The following is a 12577-nucleotide window of genomic DNA, read 5'->3' on the forward strand; positions in this document are numbered from 1 at the left end:
ATCTCCTTTAGGATGGACTAGTTGGATCTCCTTGCAGTCCAAGCGACTCTCAAGAGTCTTCTCCAACAGCACAGTTCAAAAGCACCAATTCTTTGGTGCTCAGCTTTCTTTATAGTCCAACTCTCACACCCATACATGACTACTGGAAAAACCATAGCCTTGACTAGACGGACCTTTGTTGGCAAAGTAACGTCTCTGCTTTTTATTTATTTATTTTATCCCAGTCCCCCCGTCTCTGCTTTTTAATATGCTGTCTAGGTTGATCATAACTTTCCTTCCAAGGAGCAAGCATCTTTTTAATTTCATGGCTGCAGTCGCCATCTGCAGTGATTTTGGAGCCCAGAAAAATAAAGTCAGCCACTGTTTCCACTGTTGCCCATCTATTTGCCGTGAAGTGATGGGACCAGATGCCATGATCTTTGTTTTCTGAATGTTGAGCTTTAAGCCAACTTTTTCACTCTCTTCTTTCACTTTCATAAAGAGGCTCTTTAGTTCTTTGCTTTCTGCCATAAGGGTGGTGTCATCTGCTTATCTGAGGTTATTGATATTTCCCCGGGCAATCTTGATTCCAGCTTGTGCGTCCTCCGGCCCAGTGTTTCTCATGATGTGCTCTGCATAGAAGTTAAATAAGCAGGGTGACAATATACAGCCTTGATATACTCCTTTTCCTATTTGGAACCAGTCTTTGTTCCATGTCCAGTTTTTTTCCATGATCCAGCGGATGTTGGCAATTTGATCTCTGGTTCCTCTGCCTTTTCTAAAACCAGCGTAAACATGTGGAAGTTCACGGTTCATGTATTGCTGAAGCCTGGCTTGGAGAATTTTGAGCATTACTTTACTGGCTTGTGAGATGAGTGCAATTGTGTGGTAGTTTGAGCATTCTTTGGCACTGCCTTTCTTTGGGATTGGAATGAAAACTGGCCTTTTCCAGTCCTGTGCCCACTGCTGAGTTTTCCAAATTTGCTGGCATATTGAGTGCAGCACTTTCACAGCATCATCTTTCAGGATTTGAAATAGCTCAACTGGAATTCCATCACTAGCTTTGTTCGTAGTGATGCTTCCTAAGGCCCACCTGACTTCACATTCCAGGATGTCTGGTTCTAGGTGGGTGTGAGTGATCACACCTTCGTGATTGTCTGGTTGTGAAGATCTTTTTTGTACAATTCTTCTGTGTATTCTTGCCACCTCTTCTTAATATCTTCTGCTTCTTTTAGGTCCATACCATTTCTGTCCTTTATCAAGCCCATCTTTGCATGAAATGTTCCCTTGGTATCTCTAATTTTCTTGAAGAGATCTCTAGTCTTTCCCATTCTATAATTGTACTAAGTAATAATAATTAAGAATTTAGTAATGTGCCAGGCATTGTTCTTAAGCCAAACTGTTTATATGGAATATCATTTTCACAACCTTGTGAGATGATACTCTTTTATTTTTTAAGACCATACTATTTTTAGCACCATTTTGTAGATTCTGAAGTTAAGATACAAAGAGCTGAAGTGAAAAGGTTAAGGTCACAGAGCTGGAAAGTGGTAGGGCCAGAATTTGAACCCAAGCAGTTTGTAGCAAGCTGAAATAAGTTCTTGTGGGGATAGTTCTTGAAGCATTGATCTAGATGATCCCATGGCTGAGTTAATCTGGCAGTTGTTCTATTTGAATTTAGAGTTGCCAGCCTCCTCAGTTTGCTAAAAAAAAAAAAAAAGAGAGGGGAAAAAAAGAATAATCTCATAGATACAGAGAGCAGATTGATGATAGTCATAGGCAAGTGATGGGAGAAATATATATGTATTTTTTATTTTATTTAAACCTTTTGTGATTAGGTCATTAATCCATTTTGAGTTAGCCTTGCCAAGCTCTCTTACTTGTAGTAGGGTGTTTTTGGGTAGATTCTCTGCATAAATAGCCATGTTGTCATTTATTAAAGACAGTTTTCCTTTCTATCCAAACATTATGCCCTTTTTTTTTTTTAATTGTGCCTTTTATTTCTTTTTCTTGCTTTATTGCATAAGCTAGAACCTCCAATTCGAGTGTCTCATCACCTTATTTTTCTTTTACAGTTTGTTCAAATGAGAGTTCACAAGTTGTTTACTATGACTCAAGTCTGTCTTAGTCTACAGTTTCACTACAAAGTTCTTATCTTTCTGAAACTTGCTCACAGTATTGTCAAATGTACATTAGTAAAATACCTTGATTTTTTTAATAGATAAATCTCCCACAATTGAATTACATTGTAAAGCCTAAAAATAATTAAATGAGAGCAACAATACTTTCATGACATTTCTCAATTGTGTACATTAAACTTTAGTGAAAAGTAGTACTATTAAGAAGTTTCTTGTAGAAGAAGTAATTTGTGTGAAACAGCAGTAGACTTCATTTTTAAATTGCAGTTATTGATATAGCAGCCATATTTTTCAGTTCAGAGGTCAGCAGATTTTGCTTGTACTGACCCCTTTTATGAGGCATATAATTTCTCTATTGCATATTGTTCTTGGCTTTTTTTTGTTTTTTCCCTTAAACCCTTTAAAAACTTAAAACCATATTTACTCAAAAAGCCCAAACAAGAACAAATTGTGGGCTGTAGTTCGCTGATATTTGATTTAAAGAATTATTACAGATGATCCCTGACTGAGGATGGTGTGAAAGCAGTAAGCAGTCAATAGAAACCCTGCTTTGAACTTTGATCTTTTCCCAGGTTAGCTTTATGTGGTAAAATACTCTCTCATGGTGTTGGTCAGTGGCATCGAGCTGAGCTCCTAGTCAGCCACACAATTTACAAGTGGTAAGAACTTAAAATCATTCTGTACCCATAGAATCACTCTGGTTTTCACTTTCAGGGCAGTGTTCAGTAAGTTACGTGAGATGTTCAACACTTTATTATATAATAGGCTTTGTGATAGATGATTGAGTCCCACTGTAGACTAATGTAAATGCTTTGAGTACCTTTAAGGTGGGCTAGGTATATACATTTATTTTTTACTTCACCTTATACAGTGGGTTTATTCAGGACATAATCTCATCATAAATTGGGGGAAGATCTTTACTTTGAAAGTGTTCATGTTCATTTTTTTTCTTTCTTTTTTGACTGGGCTTATTCACAAAATATGTATTGTATATATCATATATGAGGCACAGTTCCTCTGTGCTGATTTTGGTAAATGGTACAAGGATGGACAAGATCCTGTCTGCCAGTATTGGTTATTCCAATTTAATTTTATTGAAGATATCCTGGCCAAGGGCATAAGTGGGTGTTGAAATCTAGGAGTTTCTTTGCTATATGATATGCCTTTTGGGACTACATTTGTTTCTGATACCTCTTAATTTTTACAAAGGCGTTGACTACTGACTGCACGGTTTTTTCTAGTGTGGGACTGTGACTTCCTGGAGGAGGCATCATTTTCTGGTCTACACAAAAACATTATGTTGTCAAATAGATGGCAGTTAGATGGGGGAAATGTAGAAATGGTAACAGATTTTATTTTCTTGGCTTCAAAATCACTGTGGACAGTGACTGCAGCCATGAAATCAACAGATGCTTGCTCCTTAGAAGAAAAGCTATGACAAACCTAGATAGCATAAAAGAAACGACATCACTTTGCCAGCAAAGGTCCTTATAGTCAGAGCTATGGTTTTTCCGAATGTATGAATGTGAGAGTTGGACCATAAAGAAGGCTGCGTGCCGAAGAATTGACACTTCGGAAGTGTGGTGCAGGAGAAGATTCTTGAGAGTCCCTTGGACAGCAGGGAGATCAAACCAGTCAGTCCTTAAGAGAATCATCCCTGAATGTTCAATGAAAGGACTGATGCTGAAGCTCCAGCACTCTGGCCACCTGATATGAACAGCTGACTCATTGGAAAAGACGGTGGTCCTGGGAAAGATTGAGGGCAGGAGGAGAAGAGGGTGACAGAGAACGAGATTGTTGGGTGGCATCACCAACTCAGTGGACATGAGTTTGAGCAAACTTTGGGAAATAGTGAAGGACAGGGAAGCCTGGAGTGCTGCAGTCCATGGGGTCACAAAGGGTCAGAAATGACTTAATGACTGAAAAACCACCACCATCATATTGTCAGGTGATGGCCCTGAGTTAGTGGGCATGATAGGTTCCCTGTTAACTACAGGGCAGATTATGATAAATTTCAGTCTAGCAAAGAGAGCACTGTTTGATTGGATGACATAAATCTAAGAAAGGTTTCTTGAAAAGGTAACATTTAAGGCTGGGCAAGTTTATTACAGAATTGTACAGACACTTTGGACACTAAAGTAGAAGTTAATAAATAGCTCATAGTTAATAATTTAAAAAAATTGTTTATAAATAAAAGTTACAGTTATACAAAGAATTCTTCTGTATCCTTCATCTGTATTCCTCAAGTAGCATCTCACTCCATTTTTTCATTTTCTATTGTTAAAATTAATGTATAAATATGTATTTAATGTAAAATTTAAATAATTTTTTTAAACATGAGAGACATGGTGCCCCTTAGTTCTGAATACTTGAGTGTATATCCTAATAACAAGGATATTCTTACAAAACTACAGTACAGTTGTCAAAATAAGGAAATTAATATTGTGCCAAATTATTATCTGTCAATCTTATTCAGATTTTACTAGTTGGTTTTGTATTATTGTTTACAGCTCCCCCCACCCCTGCACTCCAAAAGAAAGCTGATCTAAGAACTAATCCAGGATTATATGTTATGTTCAATTGTCATGCCTTGTTGGTCTCCTTTAATCTGGTATAGTTCCTTAGTCTTTGATGATTTGACAATTTTTGAGTATTACAGGTTATTTTGTGGAATGTCCCTCCATTAGGGTTTGTCTTAGGTTTCCTCATGATTAGATTCAGATTATATACATTTTTGGCAAAGATATTGCAGAAGTGATAACATGTATTCTCATTGCCTGAGAGGAGGTGCATGATGTATGTTTGTCTCATTGCTCATGCTGTTAATTTTAATCACTTGATGATGCTGGGTTCCTTTTCTATAAAGTTATTTTTCACTTTATCATAATCAGTATCTTGTGATGAGTTACTTTGTGACTTTATAAGTATCCTGTTTCTATTGATACTTTATTAAACTAGCATCCATTGGTGATTTCAGCCTGAAACAGTTGCTACTATGGTGGTTACTAAATAGTATCCCTCTAATTCCATCATTCCTTCCACATTTATTAGTTGGAATTCGGTTGTCAGGTTGATAGTATGACAAGGAGAATGGAACGTGAGACACACTCTCTAGGTGAAGGAGCAAGGCTCTGAAAGAGATCAGGTTTGTACGGATAATTTCTGTTAAAGAGTTCATCTCCAGTGGCCCAATACTTCATGTGAAAAGGGTATACAGAGTCCTGGAGGAATGACTCTTCTTCCTGTTGGATTGACTTTTTTATGATTATAAAATGTCCCTTTTTAGTATCTTTTTTATTTTAACATCTATGTTGTCTAATATTAGAATAGCCACTCTTGCTTTCTTGTTTGCATGCTTGTCTTTTCTTTTTATTTTCAATGTATTTATACCTATGCATATTAAGCATTTGCTTCCAATTCCAACTTTCCCACAGCCCCTTCTGTATCTATGAATTTGAGTATTCTGTGTCTATGAATTTGAGTATTCTGTGTACCTCACATAATTAGAAGCATGGAATAGTTGTCATTTTGTGTATATCTTATTTTTCGTGTTGTCAAGAGTCATTCATGTTATAGAATGTATCAGAACTTCATTTGAATAATATTCCATTGTATGGGTGATAGCATACTATGTTTATCCATTTATCAGTGCACATTTGATTTTTTTCCCACCTTGAACTGCCATACTATTTTCCACAGTTGCTGCTGCTGCTAAGTCACTTCAGTCATGTCCAACTCTGTGCGACCCCATAGACGGCAGCCCACCAGGCTCCCCCGTCCCTGGGATTCTCCAGGCAAGAACACTGGAGTGGGTTGCCATTTCCTTCTCCAATGCATGAAAGTGAAAAATGAAAGTGAAGTCGTTCAGTCGTGTCCGACTCTTAGCGACCCCCTGGACTTCAGCCCACCAGGCTCCTCTGTCCATGGGATTTTCCAGGCAAGAGTACTGGAGTGGGGTGCCATTGCCTTCTCCGATTTTCCACAGTAGCTGCACAATTTTGCATTCCCACAAGCAGTGTACAGGGGTTTCAATTTCTCCTCATTTTTGTCAACACTTGTTATTTTCTTGGTTTTGTGGGTGTTGTTTTTTTTTTTTTGGTTGGTTATTTATAATAGTCATTGTAGTGGGAGTGAAGAGGTAGCTCATTGTGGTTTTGATTTGAATTTTCGTAATTAATGGTGAGGTTTAACATCTTTTCATGTGCTTATTGGCCAACTTATAAATTTCTTTGGAGATTTGTTTTTTGATGTTGAATTATAGGAGTTCTCTCTGTAGTTCAGATATTAACCCCTTATGAGATATATGCAAGTATTTTCTATTATTCTGTGGATTGTCTTTTTATGCTGATACTGTTTTTTGCCCAAAAGTTTTTAATTTTGATGAAATCCTATATATATATTTTAATATTGTATGCCTTTGAAGTCACAGTTAATAAATTATTGCCAAATTCAAAGCCATAAATATTTTCCCTTTGTTTTTTTCTGAGAGTTTCATGGTTTTAGCTTTTAAATTTAGGTCTTTGGCCCATTTTTTAGTTCATTTTTATATATGGTGTAAGGTAAAGCTTCATCTTTTTTTGCATGTGAGTATCTAGTTTTTCTAGCATCACTTGTTAAAGAGATTTTCCATGAATGATCTTGTTCCCCTTGTTAAAGATCAGTTGCCCATAAACATGAGGGTTTATTTCTCAGCTCTCTATTCTATGCCATTGATTTTTATAGCTGTCCTTAATGCCAGTACCATACTATTTTGATTTCTTTAGTTATGTGATAAGTTTTGAAAATTATTTATATGGCTGGGTCAGGGCTAAGTTGTGGCACTCAGGATCTTCATTGTGTCATGTAGGATCTTCCCTTGTGCCCCACAGACTCTAGTTGTGGTGTGCAGGCTAGCTTTGTCCCACAGTATGCAGAATCTTACTTTCCCGACCAAGGACCAAACCTGCAATCCCCTGTGTTGCAAGGCAGAGTCTCTCTTTTTTTAAGCTTATATTTATTTGTTTTCAAAAATAATTCTTTACAATATTGTTTGTTTCTGCTATACAACATTGTGAATCAACTGTTCAGTTCAGTTCAGTTGCTCAGTCGTGTCCGACTCTTTGCGACCCCATGAATTGCAGCACACCAGGCCTCCCTGTCCATCACCAACTCCCGGAGTTCACTCAGACTCACGTCCATCGAATCAGTGATGCCATCCAGCCATCTTATCCTCTGGCGTCCCCTTCTCCTCCTGCCCCCAATCCCTCCCAGCATCAGAGTCTTTTCCAGTGAGTCAACTCTTCACGTGAGGTGGCCAAAGTACTAGAGTTTCAGCTTTAGCACCATTCCTTCCAAAGAAATTCCAGGGCTGATCTCCTTCAGAATGGACCGGTTGGATCTCCTTGCAGTCCAAGGGACTCTCAAGAGTCTTCTCCAACACCACAGTTCAAAAGCATCAATTCTTTGGTGCTCAGCCTTCTTCACAGTCCAACTCTCACATCCATACATGACCACTGGAAAACCATAGCCTTGACTAGATGGACCTTTGCTGGCAAAGTAATGTCTCTGCTTTTCAATATGCTATCTAGGTTGGACATAACTTTTCTTCCAGGCAGTAAGCATCTTTTAATTTCATGGCTGCAGTCACCATCTGCAGTGATTTTGGAGCCCCCAAAAATGAAGTCTGACACTGTTTCCACTGTTTCCCCATCTATCAACTGTAAGTGTACATATATCCCGTCCCTCTTGAACCTCCCTCCCACACCCCTAACCCCACCCCTCTAGGTTGTCACAGAGCACTGAGCTGAGCTCCCTGTGTTAGCTTCTCACTAGCTATCTGTTTTACATGCAGGCGAATTCTTAACCACTGGACCACCAGGAAAATCTCTGTGATAGGTTTTGAAATTGGGAAGACACATTTTGCTTTTCATATTGTGTATCTTCAAATGTGTAATAATTTTTCCTCTACATTGTTTTTTCTTGACATGCCAAAGTGTCATCTGTTGAGTCAAATTTACCACATTCTGGATTTAACTGACTTGTAACCTCGTGGTGTAAGTTAATTTACTCTACTACCCAGTGGTCTCTGTAAATTGGAAGATCTATACACTTGATTGAATCCAGACTCCCTTTGTGTCATGTCAGAAGACTTTTTTAACTTACGGAAATTTTGAAAAGTAAAAAGAATGATATAATGAACCCCTGCATACCACTGCACCTGGCTTCAGCAGTTAGCAACTCATGCCAGTCTTGTTTCATTTTTAACCCTGTTTCCTCCCTACTATATTATTTTGAAACAATATAAGCTCTTTATTATTATTTTGTATATTTATATTTATTTGGTATTTTGATTCACATTTTAATCTCATGTTCAGTGACGGTTGAAAATTTAAAATCCTGGATATTATTGATTTGCTAAATCTGATCTGTTGCATTATACTTATATTTAGAACTAAAATATCTTGGTTGGGTTTTTTGTTTTAGATTCTTTTTTTTTTTTTTTTTTTTTTACTATATGAAATATTAGAATGCTTGTCTGAAATACCAAAGGAAAAAAAACTAAAAGTCAACCATAATCTGAGTGGATTCAAAAAGAAAAAAAACAAGAATGAATGTGGGCTTTTTATCGGTTTCAGAGAATGCTACTGTTGTATGCTAACATCCCCTTTAGGTGTCCAGCCACCTGGTAGAGCAGTGGAAATCAGTAGTTTCTATACTTTTATACCACTTTATACCACTGTGAGTCTTTGATGATTTTCCTGTTGACCAGGTTGTTCTACTGAGTAAACTGGATTGTTAAAACAGTTGCTCTTTATTAATCAAAAATATAACTGTGTGCACTCAATTTTTTAAAAAATGTGGTTTCTATCACGGAATTTTATGTTTTAAACTCTTTTAAGTAGCCTTGTGGGTAGAATTTTATGTTTTAAACTCTTTTAAGTAGCCTTGTGGGTACACTGCATAAATTTAAGGGCACTTAATTAGTGTCATTTGTTTAAATCTTTTAACTGTAGCATCTCAGCGACCACTAGGATAAGATAAAATGGTAATACTTAGACATTTTATAGCCTTTGGCTACCGACTACAAATAAACAGAAAAACATAATACATTTAGATGGCTTTTGAAAGATGCAGAGATTGGGCTAGGCTTTATTGTCAAGTTAATTTTTTGTGATACAATTTCAGAGAAGGAGCATAACCTAGAAATGCAAAGTCTATACTTTGGATCACCTGGTTTAAATATCTGCTCTTGCTCATAAACTAGATGACTTTGGTCAAGACATATTGCTACTGTTTCCATTTCCTCACCTGTAAAGTAGGGGTGAGAGATTTGACGTGGTGCTTACTATATACTGTCTGGTTTGTAGTACGTTTTATAAATTGCTTAAACTTTAGGACTTTATGTGTGTTGTGTGAGAGGCAGAAATGATAAAAATGGAAGTAATCTCGGGTTATTTGGTCAAAGACGTTATTTTCTAGATGGGAAAAGGTAGATGAGAGTTAGAAACAAAACCAGTTGACCTCAGAGTACTAATATCAATCTTGCTTTTCTGGAAATTGGCACCATTCATACTGCTAGGCTTTTTCACCTGAATTGTGCTTCTCTTTGAATGTTTTTAAGTTTGTGGTTTTGAGTGTTGTGATTATTTTATTAGAATGAGATTGCAATACTCTTCCTCAAGAGTAATACTTATGAGCTGATAACATTTTACTTTATTGTGTTTTTTTTTTTTTTCCATAATAGAGGGGCTAATTTTTCCATTGGAGCAAGCCTTACAGTATATTTTGTTCTCTAAATTTACTTGATAATAGACTCCACATTACTGGAAATTACTTGACAACTGACATAGGTGTACTGCATTGTTTCAGAGGGAGTGGTTTGGCAGGGAGAGTGGTTTGGTTTGCTGTTGGACTTCCCTGGTGGCTCAGACGGTAAAGTGTCTACCTACAATGTGGGTGATCTGGGTTCGATCCCTGGGTCGGGAAGATCCCCTGGAGAAGGAAATGGCAACCCACTCCAGTACTCTTGCCTGGAGAATCCCATGGATGGAGGAGCCTGGTGGGCTATAATCCATGGGGTCGCAGAGTCGGACACAACTGAGCGACTTGATTACTGCTACTTAGATAGATCTTAACAGGAGCACTTAGTATTTAAAATGAAAATGCTTTGAATGATTTAACTTATTTTCAAATGTTTTTCTGCAGTTGTAGACACAGTACCTATTTTAAGAGGTGAGGGGAAAATGGAGGTATCTTGATGTTATTAGTCAAGTGTGTCAGTTAAATTGGTAATATAATCTGTATTTTGCTCCTGAGTAGTTTTTTATGACAGAGTGGTTAACTTTTGGAGAGGGGATTATTGTTTTTGGTATTGGTTATTTCTGTAAGGTTGTTTTAATTTTTACTTTATTCACTTAATTTTGATTATGGTCACATTCTTTCCTCCTTCCTCCCTTCTCTGACCCATATCTGTTGCAGGCCTCTGAGCCTGGAAAGCACAGCAAGCGTCATGCTTAGGTAGCCCTTATACTTCACATTGGATGATCCTTCCCCACAGATAGTGTATTTTTTTTGGATGGGATTATAAGGTATTTTAAATTTGAAAAAATATTTTAGCTTGCTTAGCTTGTTGAATTTCATAAATATTTAATCTTTTCAGAGGCCGAAACAGTAGCAAAGGACTGCCTCAATCCACGGTGAGTAATTTCAGTGTTACTTGTTTGGAAAAATTGGTAACGGAAATGTGATTTCTAAATCCCACAGACCAAAAGCCAAGGCCCCCCCCAAATTGCCTTGTATCTCAGATAACCTTTATAGATTAGTACTGCTTAGCATAAGATTATTAGCTATAACTGTTTTATAATGTGTGAAATGCAGAACTATTGTAAATAGTATTTTGATTTTTCATACTTAATAATAACTCATTTGTTTTACAAATGACTAAAGGCAAATAAAAATGATTAATGAGATGAATGGAACGCTAGGACCATAGTTGGCAAAACTTTGGCGTCTTGATTTTGAAATAAGTTTAGTTCAGTTCAGTTGCTCAGTCGTGTCCGACTCTGCGACCCCATGAATCGCAGCACGCCAGGCCTCCCTGTCCAACACCAACTCCCGGAGTTTACTCAGACTCACGTCCTTCGAGTCAGTGATGCCATCCAGCCATCTCATCCTCTGTTGTCCCCTTCTCCTCCTGTCCCCAATCCCTCCCAGCATCAGAGTCTTTTCCATTGAGTCAACTCTTCACATGAGGTGGCCAAAGTACTGGAGTTTTAGCTTTAGCATCAGTCTTTCCAGTGAATATTCAGGACTGATTTCCTTTAGGATGGACTGGTTGGATTTCCTTGCAGTCCAAGGGACTCTCAAGAGTCTTCTCCAACACCACAGTTCAAAAGCATCAATTCTTTGGTGCTCAGCTTTCTTCACAGTCCAACTCTCACATCCATACGTGACCACTGGAAAAACCATAGCCTTGACTTAGACGGACCTTTGTTGGCAAAGTAATGTCTCTGCTTTTCAATATGCTATCTAGGTTGGTAATAACTTTCCTTCCAAAGAGTAAGCGTCTTTTAATTTCATGGCTGCAGTCACCATCTGCAGTGATTTTGGAGCCCCCAAAAATAAAGTCTGACACTGTTTCCACTGTTTCCCCATCTATTTCCCATGAAGTGGTGGGACCCGATGCCATGATCTTCGTTTTCTGAATGTTGAGCTTTAAGCCAACTTTTTCACTCTCCTCTTTCACTTTCATCAAGAGGCTTTTGAGTTCCTCTTCACTTTCTGCCATAAGGGTGGTATCATCTGCATATCTGAGGTTATTGAGATTTCTCCCGGCAATCTTGATTTCAGCTTGTGTTTCTTCCAGTCCAGTGTTTCTCATGATGTACTCTGCATATAAGTTAAATAAGCAGGGTGACAATATACAGCCTTGATGTACTCCTTTTCCTATTTGGAGCCAGTCTGTTGTTCCATGTCCAGTTCTAACTGTTGCTTCCTGACCTGCATATAGGTTTCTCAAGAGGCAGGTCAGGTGGTCTGGTATTCCCATCTCTTTCAGAAATAATGTGCTGTCTTTTATTTCTTTCATTTTTCTCCTTTGGAAAATGGTTTTAGATGCCGAAACTTTATCAGTGAAATTGAACTATGCCCAAAGGCCAGAAGATATAGGTTCCACAAAATGCAAGAAATAAATGCAAAGCTGTCACTAATTTTTGAGACTTTGCCTTTTTTGTATATAGATTTTCTTTAGAATCAGGACACGTGCTTATGTAGTGTGTAATAAGAAGTGATGTGGTTTATTAGACCTTAGAGCAATATCATTGATTGAGATTTACTAAGAGAAAAGATAGGCAAGGGTCTTGTACAGAGGTTCCCCCTCTGCCCCTATTTATTTAGTAAGGTATATTTAACCCTATTTAGTGTACAGTTCTTTGAGTTTTGTTGTATACATTGTGTAACCACCACCACGGTCGAAATAATAG

At 37.7% G+C, this 12577-nt stretch overlaps 1 protein-coding gene across 9 annotated transcripts in view; it reads left to right on the forward strand.

Moving 5' to 3' along the window:
- ATXN2 (ataxin 2) overlaps nucleotides 1-12577 on the forward strand; it is a 103605-nt gene that overhangs the window by 19361 nt on the left and 71667 nt on the right. For all 9 annotated transcript variants that reach the window (XM_070386170.1, XM_070386167.1, XM_070386168.1 and 6 more), the window contains exon 2: nucleotides 10756-10792. Coding sequence is in view for 7 of the 9 variants with exons in the window: in XM_070386167.1 (XP_070242268.1) it covers nucleotides 10756-10792 (37 nt within the window). In the remaining 2 variants the exon portion in view is untranslated. The remainder of the gene's footprint in view (nucleotides 1-10755; nucleotides 10793-12577) is intronic.

Source organism: Bos mutus, chromosome 17 (genome assembly GCF_027580195.1).
Source record: "Bos mutus isolate GX-2022 chromosome 17, NWIPB_WYAK_1.1, whole genome shotgun sequence".
In the NCBI taxonomy this organism is placed as follows: Eukaryota; Metazoa; Chordata; class Mammalia; order Artiodactyla; family Bovidae; genus Bos; species Bos mutus.